At 39.3% G+C, this 16,152-nt stretch overlaps 1 protein-coding gene across 1 annotated transcript in view; it reads right to left on the bottom strand.

Moving 5' to 3' along the window:
* Positions 1–16,152, bottom strand: part of LOC129759070 (uncharacterized) — a 160,172-nt gene that overhangs the window by 55,435 nt on the left and 88,585 nt on the right. The window contains exon 4 of the mRNA XM_055756484.1: positions 8,221–8,400. Within this exon, the coding sequence (XP_055612459.1) occupies positions 8,221–8,400 (180 nt within the window). The remainder of the gene's footprint in view (positions 1–8,220; positions 8,401–16,152) is intronic.

Below are 16,152 nucleotides of genomic sequence, written 5' to 3'. Positions count from 1 at the left end.
TCAGGTTCAATCAACTATTTTTTAACTTGAACACAGTAAAAAAATCTTATAAAATTTTGTTCTTTTGAAATGAATAAACAGTAAGTAATAAAAAAAACTCTAACAAAGTTCTTTTAATTTGTTCAAATATATTAAACAACAGAAGCATATTAGATAAGGTTTACAACCAAAACCATGGCACTAGTCAAAAGTGTCTCCAGATCATATCCTTGTACCCACACTCCAAACCAAAATTATTTTGCTAGGATGCAGAGGTGACCTCGGTCCTAAAGCACGAAATCATTCTTTCATCCCTTTCTCTTTCTTCTAATCTATCAATTGACTGCTAGGACGTGGCCGGCGCCGTTATTGATGATCAAAGAGAGAGCATCAGTTTTGGGCAATGTGAATGTGCTGTCAGTCCCAGACACCATTCATTTGACCTTTGAACAAAATTGGTGGCCTCGGTCAATCACGGAGTAGCAACCATTGGCGATGTGGAACTTGTTCTACTGAGCCACGCCTGTGATCGTGGGATTTGAAATGCATAGCTTGTAATGATAATTGCATTAAAGGAATTTATTTTTAATCAAGAAAGGTTTTGAAAGAGGGAGAAAAATACATGCATTAAAAATTGAGTTTTGTCGATAAAGCATTTCAGGTTCAACTATTTAAGGTGGATGTGAGCAGTCAATCAAGCTAAGCTAAGCTAAGTCTACGGTACAGTTTTTAGAGTTCATAGTCAGTTTGAAGTCTAGAATAAACGGTCAAAAGTGAAGAGTTCAAATTTTTTGCATCGCGGTCAAGCTAAATGTGTATGTAAACATCTTGCTCGCTAAACAGCATTTGCTCTAAAAAAAATCACAAGCATCCGAATTCGCACTCGTTTTGACAGCAGAAGCTTAATCAATGCAATTTTATGAATCTGGTAGCGAATCTCGAAGAGGATAAGCCGAGATAAAGCGAGGATTAGGAGTGAAAATATTCTCGGCAGAGGATTAGCAAAGTTCCACAGAAAGCTAGCCCTGACCGGTCTCTGAGTTCGAAAAATCTACTAGCATCCTACAGCAGCATTTCATAAGTTGTGATACATTGTTGGTTGATGCTGTCCCTGTTCCTGTCTGATACACAGTTTGTCTTTCTATTTGTCGTCTACAGGACTGGAAAGCACTTGCATCGGAGCAAATGAAAACTGACAGGAACTGGATATTTATGCTGAGTACAGCAAACAATGAGGGAGGTTGGAAAATGAAAATGAAATATTTTTTCATTCCTGCTGTGATAAAAAAAAGGTTTTTTGTACCCTTAACAAGAGCATGAGTAACTTCCTTCAGCTAGTTCAAACGACTACATTTATCAATTTATCCACAATTGTTTTACAAACATCGAAACGAAAAGAGGGGTTTGCCCTCTGAATTTTGATAAAACAAAAACAACTCTTTGTAAATCAACATTCAAATTCTATTGACGTATTCATTCGATTCGATGTATCGAGATATGTTTTTATCAATCAATTACCATTCTCGATCAAATCGATGTGTACGAACCACAAACTGTGTTTTAAATGATTTTTTCGCCATTTTCTGTGTAATGCTACGGATTTTTTTCTATCATGGCTCGGAAAACAGCTCCAAAAATACAAATATGAAGAGAACACGGGAGGAGTAAAGAGTTATGGAAAGGATAATATTCCGAAAAAAAATCAACCGAAGCATATGCATGGGAAAATGTATTTCACCAAAACTGAGTATAGCAGCTCCCCCAACCCAATCACTTCAGTCCACTGTGTTTTTCATAACCCTCAGTGCTCTCTTCTAGCAAACAAAAACATGTGCCAGGGAAAATTCTGTTCCAGTCGTTTCGTGTGTCCCGTTCAATTGTGTGTGTATGTGTTGGTGTGATGGTTTTCCCCTTCCCATTTTATGTATGTGTGTCTGACGAAATTTCATTCCACTGCTGGAATATTGTGTACAGCTTTTTTCTGTTACCGATTGTTTGGCGCTCTTTTTTTCCTTCCTCCCATTCGAATGTGAACAAGGGAAACTGCTTTCAGTTCGTTGCCAAAAGTGGTCCAGACATTCATAAATACGACACACATAAGAATAAATTTGCTACAAGATAGTACGTTCAACGATATGGGGATTTTATGAACTCGGTTACATGGGTTATGAGTCTTCTCGTTAAAGTTACTTAGTAAACGGAGTGAAATGAGACACTTGCGAGTGTTGACTGATTTCGGTTTTCGATTTTGGTCTCGTAAATCATTATTAAATAAAAACAAACGAATCGCTCGTTAAACACCTTTAATCCCTTGACCGAACCGGGTAAATAGTTTATCTTGCTAATGGCAACAGAAACAAGCAAAGTACACTGTAATTTCCAACTTTACACCCTACCATCTTTCTGGTTGTTGTGTCGTGTCATGGAAGGCCGCCTGTGGATATCATTGCTGCTCAAGAAAATCAACCAGGCATCCATCCATTTAGCCAACTAGCCAGACAGCCATCTATCTCGCCATCACTTCCATGCATTGAAGAAAAACACAGAGCAAGCGACCTGGTTGGGAAGATTTGCAATAGCGCAACAACAAGTGGATTAAGGACGGTTCCACCCACCCAACTTAAAGGAAAATGCAACGAGAGAAAAAAAAACTGAGGGAAAAGACGGTTGCCGAAGCATTGAGACAACACTGTTCGACAAGTTCAACAACATTGATATCGAATTTAAGATTGTAGATTCCGGACTCAAAAATTTTTTATCTAGAGTTCAGAGTTAAGAGTCTAGCTTCGAAAGACAAAGATTACAAAGAACAAAATTCAGAGTTCAATCCGGAGTCTAGAGTACAAAGTCCTAAGTCTAGAGTTCAGAGTCTGCTCTGCGCCGTAGTTCCACCTCTCCGTGGTGCAGAGTGGAAACGTGTCTACAGACTCGTCACCTGTAGATGTACGGCCAAGAGAACTACACGTCACACTTGGTACAGTCAGCTACCGACGGGCTGCGTGCCGAGTGTGGTAAAAACGTGGTGCGACTGGGCACCCTGGTACCAGTGCTCAGTTGCAAGAGGGAGGGGTCGTAACGTGTATCGGGTAGTCGCGACCCCGATATGCGGGACGACCAAATGTTCGAGCGGGTGTTGGTCGAATTCGCGCGTCGGGTGGTCCTAGCCCTGATTCGCGGATATGACCGACTCACGACGGGCAGAGGGGCCTTGTGCCGTAATATGTGGTGCCCATTGGATGGGCCTCAGGATGGGTCTCGAAGTGTCGAGACGGAGAAAAAGTGGGATTTGTGATTATCTCCAGACCCGAGGAGAGGCGAGTTGTTCTCGTCTCGAATTGGGTCAAGAGACGGAATGAACGAGGGCTCTCGAGACACGAGGAGAGACGGGTCAAGACGCCTCAATTTGTGTCAAGAGGGGGAATGTGAGAGGGCCTCGAGTCGTGAGGAGAGGCGGGTGATGACGTCACGAATTGCGACGAGAGGCCGCATGTGGGACTCGAGTCACGAGTAGCGGCTAACGGACTGCCAACCCGTAAGTCGTGAATCGTGACAAAGAGTGGAAGATAATTGCTGATGTAGTACGAATAAAACGAGTATTTTGCCGTGGAGCGCATAGCGCGAGTATGGTCTCCCATCACGGGTATAGTCTTCGTTGCAGGTCCGGATGGGAATTATGGCCAGAGGCCCCAGGTGGATTTTATGGCGTAGGGGTACATAGTATCATGAGTCGTCCAATTGCACCCATGGACCCAGAGTAGCAAACTGGGGGGACGCGGTGGCTCGCCGTGCCTTGGAATGCAATCCGTAAAAAGGATTTACCACCTGGGTGATCAACTAATAAAAAGAGTTCAGAGTCGAGGGTTTAGAGTTTAGATTGCAGGAACCAGAAAACAGAGTCCAAAATCACAAGCACAGGTTCGAGGGTTCAACGATTGAAGTTCATGGTCAAAAATTCGAGTTCATAATAAAGACTTGAGGGTTTAGAAGGTTTTACAGTTAAGTGTCCAGAGTGAAGAATTTTAAATCCAACATTCAAAGTTCAGAGTCCACAAGCTTAATTTAGAGAGTAGAGATCATAGTCCAGAAAAGAGTCAACATTTTAGAATAAAGAGTCCAGAGTTCAGAGTCCAGATTCTGGAGCCCAAAATTCAGAGACGCAAATCTAAAATCCGAAGTCCAGAGTCTTGAATCCTGAGCGCAAAATGTAGAGGGCAGAGTCTAAAGTTCAGAGTAAATAGTTTCCAGAGTCTACAAGCCTCAGATTCCAAAGGCCACAGGCTAGAGTTCAGAGTCCAGAACGCGAATACGAAGTTTAGGGATCGGAATTCAAAGGCTTCAGTTAGGAGTTCATAGTCCAGGATCCAAAGTTTAGAGTCCAGATTCCAGAGCCCAAAATTCGAAGACGCCAATCTAGAATCAGAAGTCCTGAGTGCAGAATGCGAGTCCAATTGCCCATAACTTAAAGTGTAGATTCTAGAATCTGGACTCCGAATACCGGAATATGAAGTTCAGAATCTAGAGCCCAGAGTTCTAATTTCAAAGGCCGAGTTTTAGAGGTTGGATTCCAAAGTCTCGAGTTAAAGTGCGTAGTTCATATTCGAAGCCTAGAGTCTAGAATCAGGTGTCCAAAACCTGTAGTCCCAAGGCCAGAGGCTGGGGTGTCGAGTACAAAAGTCTGGGGTCCAAAATCGAGAGCCCAGAGTCCAATGAATCTGAAGGCCAGATACCAGAGCCCGAATGCAAGTGCAGAGTTCAGATTCGGAGCCAAGAGTTTAGCCAATTTCCGGAGTCCGAGGTCCAGAGATTGGATTACGGAGTACATTTGCGGAGGTCAATGTTCTGAATCCAGGGTCCAGAGAACAGATTCCACTGCCCAGAGACCGGAGCCGAAAGTCTAAAATCAGGAGTCTGAAGTTCGAGTGTAGAGTTCAGAGGCCTGAGACCAAAGATCGGAATCTTTAGTTTATATTTCAGAATTCAGAGTTCACAGTCTAGGTTCCAAAGTCTGGAGTTCAGAATCTAGATCCCCAAAAACCTAAAATCAGGAATCCATGAATAAAGTTCAGAATCCGGGCTCCCGAGTCCGGAATCAAGTGTTTAAGAAACCGGAGTCCGGGAATTCCTAGTCTAGAGACAGGAGCCTGCAGTTCAGAGACCGTAGACCAGAGTCAACAAAGGGAGTTTCAGAGGCCGGAGTTCAGAGACCGTAGACCAGAGTCAACAAAGGGAGTTTCAGAGGCCAGAGGTTCGTAGAACAAAGTTCCAAATTTAGATTCTAGAGTCCGATGTCTTAATTCCAGAGTTTAAAAGCTAGACACAGAAGCCCAAACTCTAAAATAAAGAGACCAGAATTAGAATTCACAGAGTCGTGAGTCCAGATTCTAGAGATAAAAGTCCACAGAAGGTAGTTAAAAGTTCAGAATACAGACTCTATGTATAAGAGTATTAGAGTGTAGAAATCAGAGGCTGGAGACCGAAGATCAGAATCTGGAGTTCATTTTTCAGAAATCAGAGTCCAAAGTCCGGAGTTCAGAATCTAGATCCCCGAGAACATAAAATAGGGAATCCATGGATGAAGTTCGGAATCCGGGTTCCCGAGTCTGAAATCAAGAGTTTGAAGAATCCGGAATCCGGGAATCCGGGAAGAGAGAGTTAAAAGTCAGAGGTTCGCAGAGATCATAGAGTCCGAATTCTAAATTCTAGAGTTTAAAAGCTAGACACGGAAGCCTAGAGTGCAAAATCTAAAAAACAGAATTAGAGGCTGGAGACCGAAGATCAGAATCTGGAATTCACCAGATTCCAAAGTCCGGGGTTTAGAATTCAGATCCCCGAGAACCTAAAATCCGGAATCCGTGAATTAAGTTCGGCATCCGGGTTCCCGAGTCTGGAATCAAGTGCTTTAAGAATCCGGAGTCCGGAAATACCTAGTCTAGAGACAGGAGGCCGAAGTTCAGAGACCGTAGACCAGAGCCTAGAATCCAGGATTCATAAGTTTGAGTCAACAAAGGGACAGTTCAGAGGCCAGAGGTTCGCAGAACAAAGTTCTAAATCTAGATTACAGAGTCCGAAGGCTAAATTTCAGAGTTTAAAAGCTAGACACGGAAGTCTAGAGTCTAATATCTAGAGACCAGGAATAGAGTCTACAGAGTAATGAGTACAGAGTCTAGAGTAAAAAATCCACAGAAGGATAGTCAGAATACAGACTCTATGTATTGGACTGTAGAAATCAGAAGCTGGAGACCGAAGATCAGAATCTGGAGTTCGTATTCCAGAATTCAGAGTTCATAGTTTAGATTCCGGAGTTCAGAATCTAGATCCTCGAGAACCTAAAATTCCTAATCCACGAATGTAGCCCAGAGCCTAGAATCCAGGATTCAGAAGTTTGAGTCAACCAAGGCCGAAGGCCCACAATCAGAGGTCTACAGATTAGATTCCGGAGTACATTTGCGAAAGTCAATGTTCTGAGTTCAGAGTCTAGAGTCCAGAGACCAGATTCCGCAGCCCAGAGATCAGAGTCGGGTGTTTAAAATGCGGAGTCTAGAGTATGAAGCTAATAGTATAGAGCTCGGAGGCTGGAGACCAAAGGTCAGAATCTGGAGTTCATATTCCAGAATTCAGAGTTCACATTCCAGATTCCAAAGTCCGGAGTTCAGAATTTAGATCCCTCAAAACCTGAGATCCGAAGACCTTGATCAAAGTTCTGAATCCGGGTTTCCGAGTCCGGAATCAAGTGTTTGAGAATCCGGAGTCCGGAATTTCCTAGTTTAGCCAGGAGGCCACATTTCAAAGACCGTAGACCAGAGCCTAGAATCCAGGATTCAGAAGATTGAGTCCACAAAGGGAGTGTTCAGAGGCCCATCGTCCGAGTTCCAGAGATTAGATTCCGGAGTACATTTGCGAAAGTCTATGTTCTGAGAGCCGCGAGTCTAAAATCCGGAGTCTGGAGTACGAAAATAAGAGTGTAAATCAGAGGCTGGAGACCGGAGATCAGAATCTGGAGTTTAATTTTCAGAATTCAGAGTTCACAGTTCCGATTCCAAAGTCCGGAGTTAAGAATTCAGATCCGCGAGAATCTAAAATCCGGTGTCAATCAGTGAAGTTCGAAATTCGGATTCCCGAGTCCGGAATCAAGTGTTTAAGAATCCGAAGTCCGGGAATTCCTAGTCTGGAGACAGGAGGCCGGAGTTTAGAGACCGTAGACCAGAGCCTAGAATCCTGGATTCAGAAGTTAGAATCAACAAAGGGAGAATTCCAGAGTACGAAGTCGAAATTCTAGATTTTGAACTCCCAGATTCTAAAATTTAGGTACCACAATTAGAATCTACAGAGTCGTGAGTCCAGAGATTAGAGTTAAAAGTCCAAAGAAGGGATTTAAAAGTTCAAAGTTCAAACTCTATGTTTTAGAATTCAGATATTTGAGTTAAAAGTTCAGAGTCCAAGTCCAAGATCTGTAATAACAAGTCTGAGCTTATAATGTATGGTATTCTGAATCCAAATTTCCAGAGTTAAGAGTCTAAATCTGGGATCTGGGATCAAAAGTTCCAGTTCTAGAAATTCGGTTCTAAGATTGAGGTTTGTTGTAGTATGCTGAGAATTAATTGTAATTAAGTTATTTTTCAACTATTTTCCGCAAAGTAATTGTCAATCGAACACAAAGACATCGACCAAAAAAGTCCGTCGAACAGTGTGGGAACAATAAAAGACGGTAAGCCAGCACTAGCCTTTTTGCATGCTTCCCCCCTCGATTTTCGAATGCGATGCGATAGTAATTTTGCCTTCAGAAGCATCGAGCCAACCACCAACGACCGCCCGCTCGGAAAACTTGCATCGAGACGACAACAGAGGCGAGAGCAATGGCTCTCGATCCTCGACGTCGGTACAATGCACGTTTTCAAGTAGAAGAAGCAACTGCAAACAAGCAACACGAAAAAAACGAAGAAATAGTTCACTGGACTTCGATATCTCGAGCAGGGAGTGGAAAACCCTCCGGAAATCCTCCCTCTTACACAACCTCTTCAATTACCGGGGGAGCAACGAACGAACGGAAAAGTTAAAGTATTTATGCAAAGAAATTGTGTGCGCTGTGCTTTTGATCCCTCCCGGTCGGGATAAAACTATGATGATATTGTTATACCGACCGGAGCCACAAAACGTAAACCCCATTAGCACCGCGTTAGGAAGTCATTTTTCAAACGCGGAGAATAATTCTTTTCTTTTTTCGAATGAACTTTCCCGCTGGACTTTATGGGAATGCAGCAAAAGAAGTTTGTGCGACTTACCACTTTAACCGGAGCGCCGAAAATTGGTGCCTTTGGTTCTGCGTCACGTTCAGCTTGTTGCTGCAGAGCCGCCCGTGCCTTCTTGTCTCGTTCTCTGCGCTCCATCCTGTTGTCCATCCTGCTATCCTGCTCATCGTGCATCCTGAAAAGAAGAAGGGAAAGAAAGATTAAGGTCAAACGTTTGCTCGAATTTTGGGAATGGATAATTAATCCTAATAACTTTAAAAATATAAGTCAAAATGTCACAGGGTTATTTCTTCTTGACACAAAATAGAAAATTGTTGAATTAAACGTAAAATATTTAAAGCCAAGTCAAGAATTTGAAATAAATAGTTGAGAATCAAAAGTATTAAAATGTTCGAATTTTATTGTTCAATGTTAAGGAAAATGTTGGAAACGTAGGTTTCAGTGGTGAAATAGAGTTATCTTTATTCAGGTTTGTTCTTCAAGTCCTTAAACAACTACCTATTACATTAGCGATAGCTATTTGTCACTTTCCACTTCTTATATTCCCTAACCGGAAAAGTACTCATTTCTAAATGTGTACTTTGATACTCTTACCCAGAATATCTGGCAACACTGTTGTGCTACCACGAACCGAATTTGAGTTGTCTCGCTTAACCGTGTGATAATGTAACCATTTGTACCGCTTTATCATCTTCATCATCTGTCATCAGCACTCATTGATCCATTGTTCTTCGATTGTGAATTAAACACAAAGAGAGTGGAGAACCAAAACAAACCGTGTTTTGGTTCTGCGCGGCGTTGCAGAAATCTTCTGCAGTCGGATCGTTCCGATCCGCAAAACGTTTGGCTCCAGAGGGACTGAAACCGAACCGGTGAATTTCAACAGAAAATTCAGCGTTCATAGTTAACAATCCGAAATTCAGAGTCGAGAGTCTGATAGCACGTTTGAAATTGAAGTTTTCAGATTCCATAGTTCAGAACGCAGAGTTCCAATATGAGAGTACAGAGCACATATTATATTATTTACGGTACAGAGTTCAGATTTCATATTGCGAAGTCCTAAATTAAAAGTCTAGAGTTCAGAGTCCGAACTCAAGAGCTAAGAGTTCCGTGGATCCGAATCTTAAGTTTAGTATCCATAATAGAGAGTCCGATGTTTCGTCGTCCGAAGACAAGAGTCCATATTCCAGATGCCATAGACTCTGGTTCAGTCAGCACAGAGTGTAGGGCAAGGTCTACGGTCCAAAGTATAGAGTCCAGAGTCCTGAAAATACAAAGTCAAGAGTCTGAAGCTCGTAGTTTGGCGTGTAGAGTCTAGAGTCCAAAGTCCTGTACCCAGAGTATTGATTCAACAGTTTAAATATCAATGTCCGGAGTACAGAGTCCAAAGTCTAGAATGCAGCCTAAAGTTTGGATCCTTACAGAGACCAGGGACCAAAATTCAAAATACAGAATCCAGAGTTCAAAGTTTAAAGTCTTGGTTCTTGAGCTCGAAGTCAAGAGTTTAAGTTCCTGAGTCTTAAGTTGAAAATCCGGAATCTAAAGTCCTGAGCCTTAAATCCAAAATCCAGAGTTTAGAGTCTAGAGTTCGAAGTCCGGAATGCAGAATACTGAGTCCTAAGTCCAAAGTCCAGAATCCAGTGTCCTAATTCTTAAATCCTTAGACCATAGCCCTAAGACTAGAGTCTTGAGTCTGGAGCCCAGTTCTAGAGTCTGGAGTCTAAGGTCTAGAATCCAGAGTCAAGAGTCAAGAGTCCATAGTCCAAAATTTAGAGTCCAGAGTCTGTGGTCAAGAGTTCTGAGTCCTGAGTCCAGGGTCTCCAGTCCAAAGCCCAGTTCCAGAGCCTTGAGTCTAAGATCCAAAGTTTAGAATCCAGAATCTAGAGTCAAGAGTCCGGAGTACATAGTCCAGAGTTTAGATTAAAGAATACAGATTACAAAGTCCAAAGTCTCCAGTATCTCCATTACCAAGTCCAGAGTCCTGAGTCCTGAGTTTTGGGCCCTAAATCCAATGTCCAATTGGTCTTCGATTGCCCTGTATTAAGAAAAAATCAAATTGTGTCAAAGGAACCCCACAGATGAATCGGTATTGAAACTTTTTCTTTTAATTGTTCCGACTGAACCAAAACCTGTGAAATCATTAGGTTCGATTGAAAAAGCCGAATAAATCCTGTTAAAAACCTTAGTGGTTGAATTTTAGGATTCATAAAAATGGAAGGTCACCTTTTACATGTAATGTGATATTTTAAAGCAAATATGTTAAGTGTTTGTCAAATTTGATTTTTCTCGTCTTCTCTATTCAAGGGTTCAAAGTATGAATCAGTACAGCACACAGTACCAAACCAATTGACCGGTTGTAGAAAACGGCTACTCGTCCAATCAAAAACACACAAACGAACAGCAGACGAGCATTTTTCGCCGCCAGGTTCCTATTACATACCAGCAGTAGCTCAATGATTACATTACACATAAATCGCTATACACAGAACACACTAACAAACACAGGCCATCATCAGAGTATAGCCTTCCCCGCATTTAATGGTGGGTAGAGAGTAGCCGCCGAGCAGAGTAGCTACGTCGCGTTGCTATATTAGCGACATTGAACGAATTGAGCACTTGCTGAATTTGATAACATAATCTAATAAAGTTGAGTCCAAACGGTGGATGGATGGGAGGACCAATTTAACCTGGACAGATGAGGAGCTTTCCAGACTTCATTCCCACCCCATTCCCAATTTAGAAGGTAAGCTAGAAGTACCGTTAGAATCCCAACAGAAACTCCTGATAGTGCTTGCTTACTTACTAACATAGCTAGCGAACCGGGATTGTCGGACACCGGATGTCGTTTGCCATCGTGCATATGCCGGGCACTGCTACGTGATTTGGTTGTCCCGGCACTTTCCAAGCGCGCGCGAAACCTGTCAAATGAGAGTTTATGTTTGGTGGTGCCCCCTTTCGGTTGAAGGTACCCGGAGATTGCTTAAATATACCTTTACCGACAACCAGAAGTTCTGGACCTGATTGGGGCTTCGCTAGTATGCCGAGCAGACAGGGCGAAGAGCTGCTTCCGCTCAGTAGCGAAACAAAATATTGGTCGGAATCTTTACCGATTCTCTGTTTATGTGGCGTGGAAAATAATGTTTTGATGATGAGTTAAGCGGTACGTGCCCAGACGACTGTGGAGGGTGCTGTTTTCGCTAGTGATTTTAAGTGGATGTTTACTGCAATCCACCCAATATTGACAAATAATGAGAATTATTTCCAACATTGTTGTCAAATGTTTACGGTTCGACTTAAAGATAATGACAAGTTTTTTTTTTCATAGGATATCAATAACCTGGCGTGGGCATTAAATCGAAGAAATATCGTGATTCGAAGCCACGAAGTAGTGAGAAGAATAACTGAAGGTGGGAGATGTCGTGAGAAGTGAGATTTTAAACGTGAGACGAGGTGAGATAACGTAAGATGTGATAAGTGGTACGTGAGATATGAGAAAATGAGACTTGAGCCGCGAGACGAGAGATGAGACACTTGAGAGGTAGGATTTGAAAAACGACTAGTGAGTTGTGAGACATAAGACATAACAGGTGAAGCGTAAGATGTAGATAACAGTGTTAGTCGTAAGAAGGATAGGTGAGACGTAAGCAAATGAGAGATTATGAGAGGGGAGGGGTGAAACGTAAGATGCGAGAAATCGGTAGTCATTATAAAATAAGATGAGACGTGAGTAAATGAGAAACATGAGTCGTGAACCGGGAACCGTGAAACGTAAGATGTGAGGAAATGAGACACAAAGCGTGAGATGTGAGGAATCAAAGGTTAAGAGGTGACACCGGAGAAGGTGATGAGAAACGGACACGAAAAACCGAATCTTTATCTCAGCAACCCCATCTCTTCTTATAAAAAGTCTCATTTACCAATCTAAGTATGACCTTACGGCATGAAATTTTTTAATCTCTTTTGTCTTTTCGCGGGATGGGGAAAAAGTTTCTTATTATAATCGGGAGAGAACGAAGACTAACATTTGATCAATTATTCCATGTGAGAGCCTCTCACTTTGGAGGATATCGTTTTTTTGAACTCCACTACAAGTGGAAAGATTTTTGGAAAAAGCTATTTTCACTAGTATTTTTTCACTTTAAACACCTGTTCTGATCTATTTATTTATTTATTTTTTAGTCTCACGAAAATGCTTCTAGTTCATCTACGAGCTCATGTATCGTTCCAACGATTGGAGCATATAAACTTGAAATTACACGCTATCAGAAAATGCAAAAGACGGCGAGTTGCTAAAATTTCCCAAAAAGATATGATGAAAATTAGAAAAGGGGATCAACTATCCCCATTCTCCCCCAGAGTTTTGATGGTATACTGGTCTTGAAAATGGTAGCAGAAACGTTTTATAAACCCTAACATGCCATTCGCCTTATGTATAATAGTGTTATAGTGGTCAATAAAAGTGAGTTTTGAATACAGGATAATTCCTAAACTCTCACTTTTTTACATCCTCTAAACCCTGATTTCTTGTGTAATTACTATATTTGAAGATGGTAGTTTTCTGAGAAATGATATTAAGTTACATTTTTTATATTTAATTTGAGTAAACTTTTCTTACACCAGGTGTAAAATATGTCTATTTCATTGTGAAAATAATGTATATCTTCATGTCGTCGGCATATATAAGTATTTTAAGATTTTTAAGGATGAAGGTAATGTCATAAACGTAAAAGATAAAAAAGAAGTGGTCCTTAATGTGAGCCTTGTGGAACACCTGAAGTGACTTTAATGGGATTTGACTTCTTTCCATTAAAATTTATTGTTTGTAATCTGTTTATTAAATATGATTCAAGCCATTTCAGAAATCCTGAATCAACTACAATTTTTTGCAGCTTATTAAGTAGCATCGGTATATATAAACGATCAAGTGCTTCTGGAATTCTGGAAAACTCCTTAAAATGCAGTTATCTATTCCAAAAATTCGTGGAAGCATTGTTATTCACTTTTACACAGAAATTTTTTAAAAATAATCTTGTTTTTGTTGAAAAACTCGAGTGGTCCTATTCTTATTTCGCACCCTTTTTTCACATTTTTGGTCCTCAACGCCAATTGCTACGTCCAAAAAAAGTAAACTTATGCTTGATTTATCCGTTAAGCAATTCAGAACAAACTGTGGAAGAAAATTTTCGTATTTTTCAATCATTCATATTTTAACAAGCAAAACACATAGTGGTGCTATTCTTATTTCGCTCACTGTATTAAATAGCTGAAACAAAAGGTTTGTAAGTTCATTAATAAGGTTCTTTATAAATACAGGAGGAATTCCATCTGGCCCAGGTCTCTCTGAAGCGTCTAATTTTTTCTAACCCTTCAAGATATCCTGTTCATAAAGGTAATTGACACCAATACTACTAGAATAATTTGGATAAATGCAAAATAATATCGGTCGCGATTTTCTTCCGAATAAATGGTAAAGATTTCTTGGAAAAAGATTGCAGATTTCTTCGGAGTTATCACCACCAACATGTTCATCAAGTTGCATTATTGATGGAAAAGTGTCTGATTTCAGTTTTGTTTTAACGTTGTTAAAGAAGTTCTATAGGTGGGATTTAATTTCAAGCTCGGTTTTTGCATTGAACTCTTCAAATGAATGTTTGATAATTGAGTTCAGTTGATCGCATATTTCCAAATAATTTGCTAGGTTTTCACTGCTTTTAATTTCTGCAGTTTCATGTGCTTTCTGTTTGCGATGTTTTAGGTTTTTTATATGTTTATTAAACCAAATTAGATGTTTAGTATTTTTATGACGTATTTTTTTTTCTTTAATGGAATGTCTTCTGAAATGATTTTGTTCAAAATATGATAAAAGGCACCAACCGATGATTCAAAATTTCCTTCATCTTTAAAAATTTATTGTAAATTGACGCAGGTAAGTTTATTTTTGCATAGTTTGCAAGTTTGCACTCGATGACTTCTTCATACTCGCAGTCATTGGGTCTTTTGTATTAATGTATAAAAAGATAAAATTCAATCGCTGTATATGAAACTTATCATTTTTAGACAATGGATTAAATTATTCGATCACACAGAAATCTTACAGAATTTTCTTGATTTTTATGTGAATAACTTGGTTTTTTTTTTTTTTTTTTTGTTTCGATTATAGTCGTTTTACCATCTTTATGGCATTCGCGACTTTATCAACGTTGCAGTTGGCGCATCGTTATTGAAAAACTTATCCGGTACAACTGTATTCGATGTTTACTCTTGGGCTCGAACTCGCGGACATCGGCTCAGGAGACAACAGACTTGCCAACTGAGCTATATCACAAGCCACTAACTTGGTTTAAATCTAAACTCATTTCAGCGATTTTATGCCATGGTATAGGCAAAAACTGTGATGTTTGTCCGGATGGCCATCGAATTCAAGAAAATATTTTTTCAATAAATAATTCTAATATCCTACGAAATCTAGTCGAATATTGCCACTTTCTTCTCAGTCTTTGACAGCAACTTCATGATTTGGATTTGATTAAAAATTGCTTTGATATAACGCCATGAAATCTGAAAATTCAAGTTGGAGTTGCAATGAAAAATTTGTTTATTTTTTTCTCTTTTTTACTGAATTTTACTATTGAGCTCTGGCTTCTGATATTGGAAATTTGATCATGAACAATTAATTTCGGATTGAATTACTGATCCATAAATAAACACTAAATTTCAAATTGGGATTCATAATTCGAATTTATATTTAAATTTTAACTTCTGAAGTTAGCACAAAATTCATGTTAAGCGAAATTCAGTTTTTTGTTAAATAACTTTTAATTTGTTTTTCATAATGCGTATCTAAAGTCAAAGCTCTGAATGCTAGATTCTATATTTACAATATTAATCAAAAATCTAAGAATTTTCAGTCCGACCCCAAAAATGTATTAACATATTTATGAAAACTTTAAATTTGAAATTTTAATAAAAATCTTCAAAACCTTACTTAGGGTGACATTCTAGATTTTTTGTAATGAATTTTCAATAAATATGATTCCGAAACTTATACACAGATTAGTATTTTTTCACATTTTTTCCTAATAAAGAACGCGGTTATCAGTCAAGGCGCAAAATTCATTCAAGACACAAACCAAAAAATTTAAGTTTTATTACATTTTTTATATATATTATTGATGACATGAATACTTGAAGTATAGTTTGAATAAAAACGTGCATGTATGCTTTCGTAATCCCAATTCAAAATAGCCGAAATTAGTCAATTTCATTTCATTCTCGTTTGTTCAGCATATTCATTCGATTTTTGGCCGCACTCATCAAAATTGTTTTCCATGCATTTGAAATATTTTCTCTACATGTCTGCTTATTTTGAGTTTTGATTCAGCATAGCATGTCTCTGATGAAGTTTTGAACATAATAAATTCTAGGCCAGTTGTAAGAAAGGTGTTTTATGTATTTAAGTTTCGAAATAAGAATTCAGGAAAAAAAAACTATCAACATATGAATGCAATGTTATAATTTTTTTTTAAATTTCTTTTATTAATTTTTTCATCTTCAGGTTTACTTTTATCTTAAGATTCGTAAAGAAAGTGCAACAGAGGTACGGAATATAACGCTAAAAAATCTTTTTTTTTTTATCTAACCTGAGCTTCGCATTTATTTAAGGTTTTTTATCCATTAAAAACACATTTTTTACTATTCACACACAATATCCATGAGCAAAGAAATAGTTTATTTACGAGACATTTTTCTGCTACGTTTCGTTATTTTAAAATACGTATAAAATATTTTGGGACTGAAACTGGAAACTGAAAATGTAAGCGCTGCTGAGCAAAGAAAAGCCGAAATTCGAAAAAAAAATTCTCGACTTTTCTTTATATTTTCTTTACGGAATATTAACTGTACTCTAGAATGTTACGCTTCTGGGGAA

This window comes from Uranotaenia lowii, unplaced genomic scaffold (assembly GCF_029784155.1).
Source record: "Uranotaenia lowii strain MFRU-FL unplaced genomic scaffold, ASM2978415v1 HiC_scaffold_10, whole genome shotgun sequence".
Classification (NCBI taxonomy): domain Eukaryota; kingdom Metazoa; phylum Arthropoda; class Insecta; order Diptera; family Culicidae; genus Uranotaenia; species Uranotaenia lowii.
Note: the sequence above shows the minus strand (reverse complement) of the source record. Positions and strands in the feature narration are given on the sequence as shown.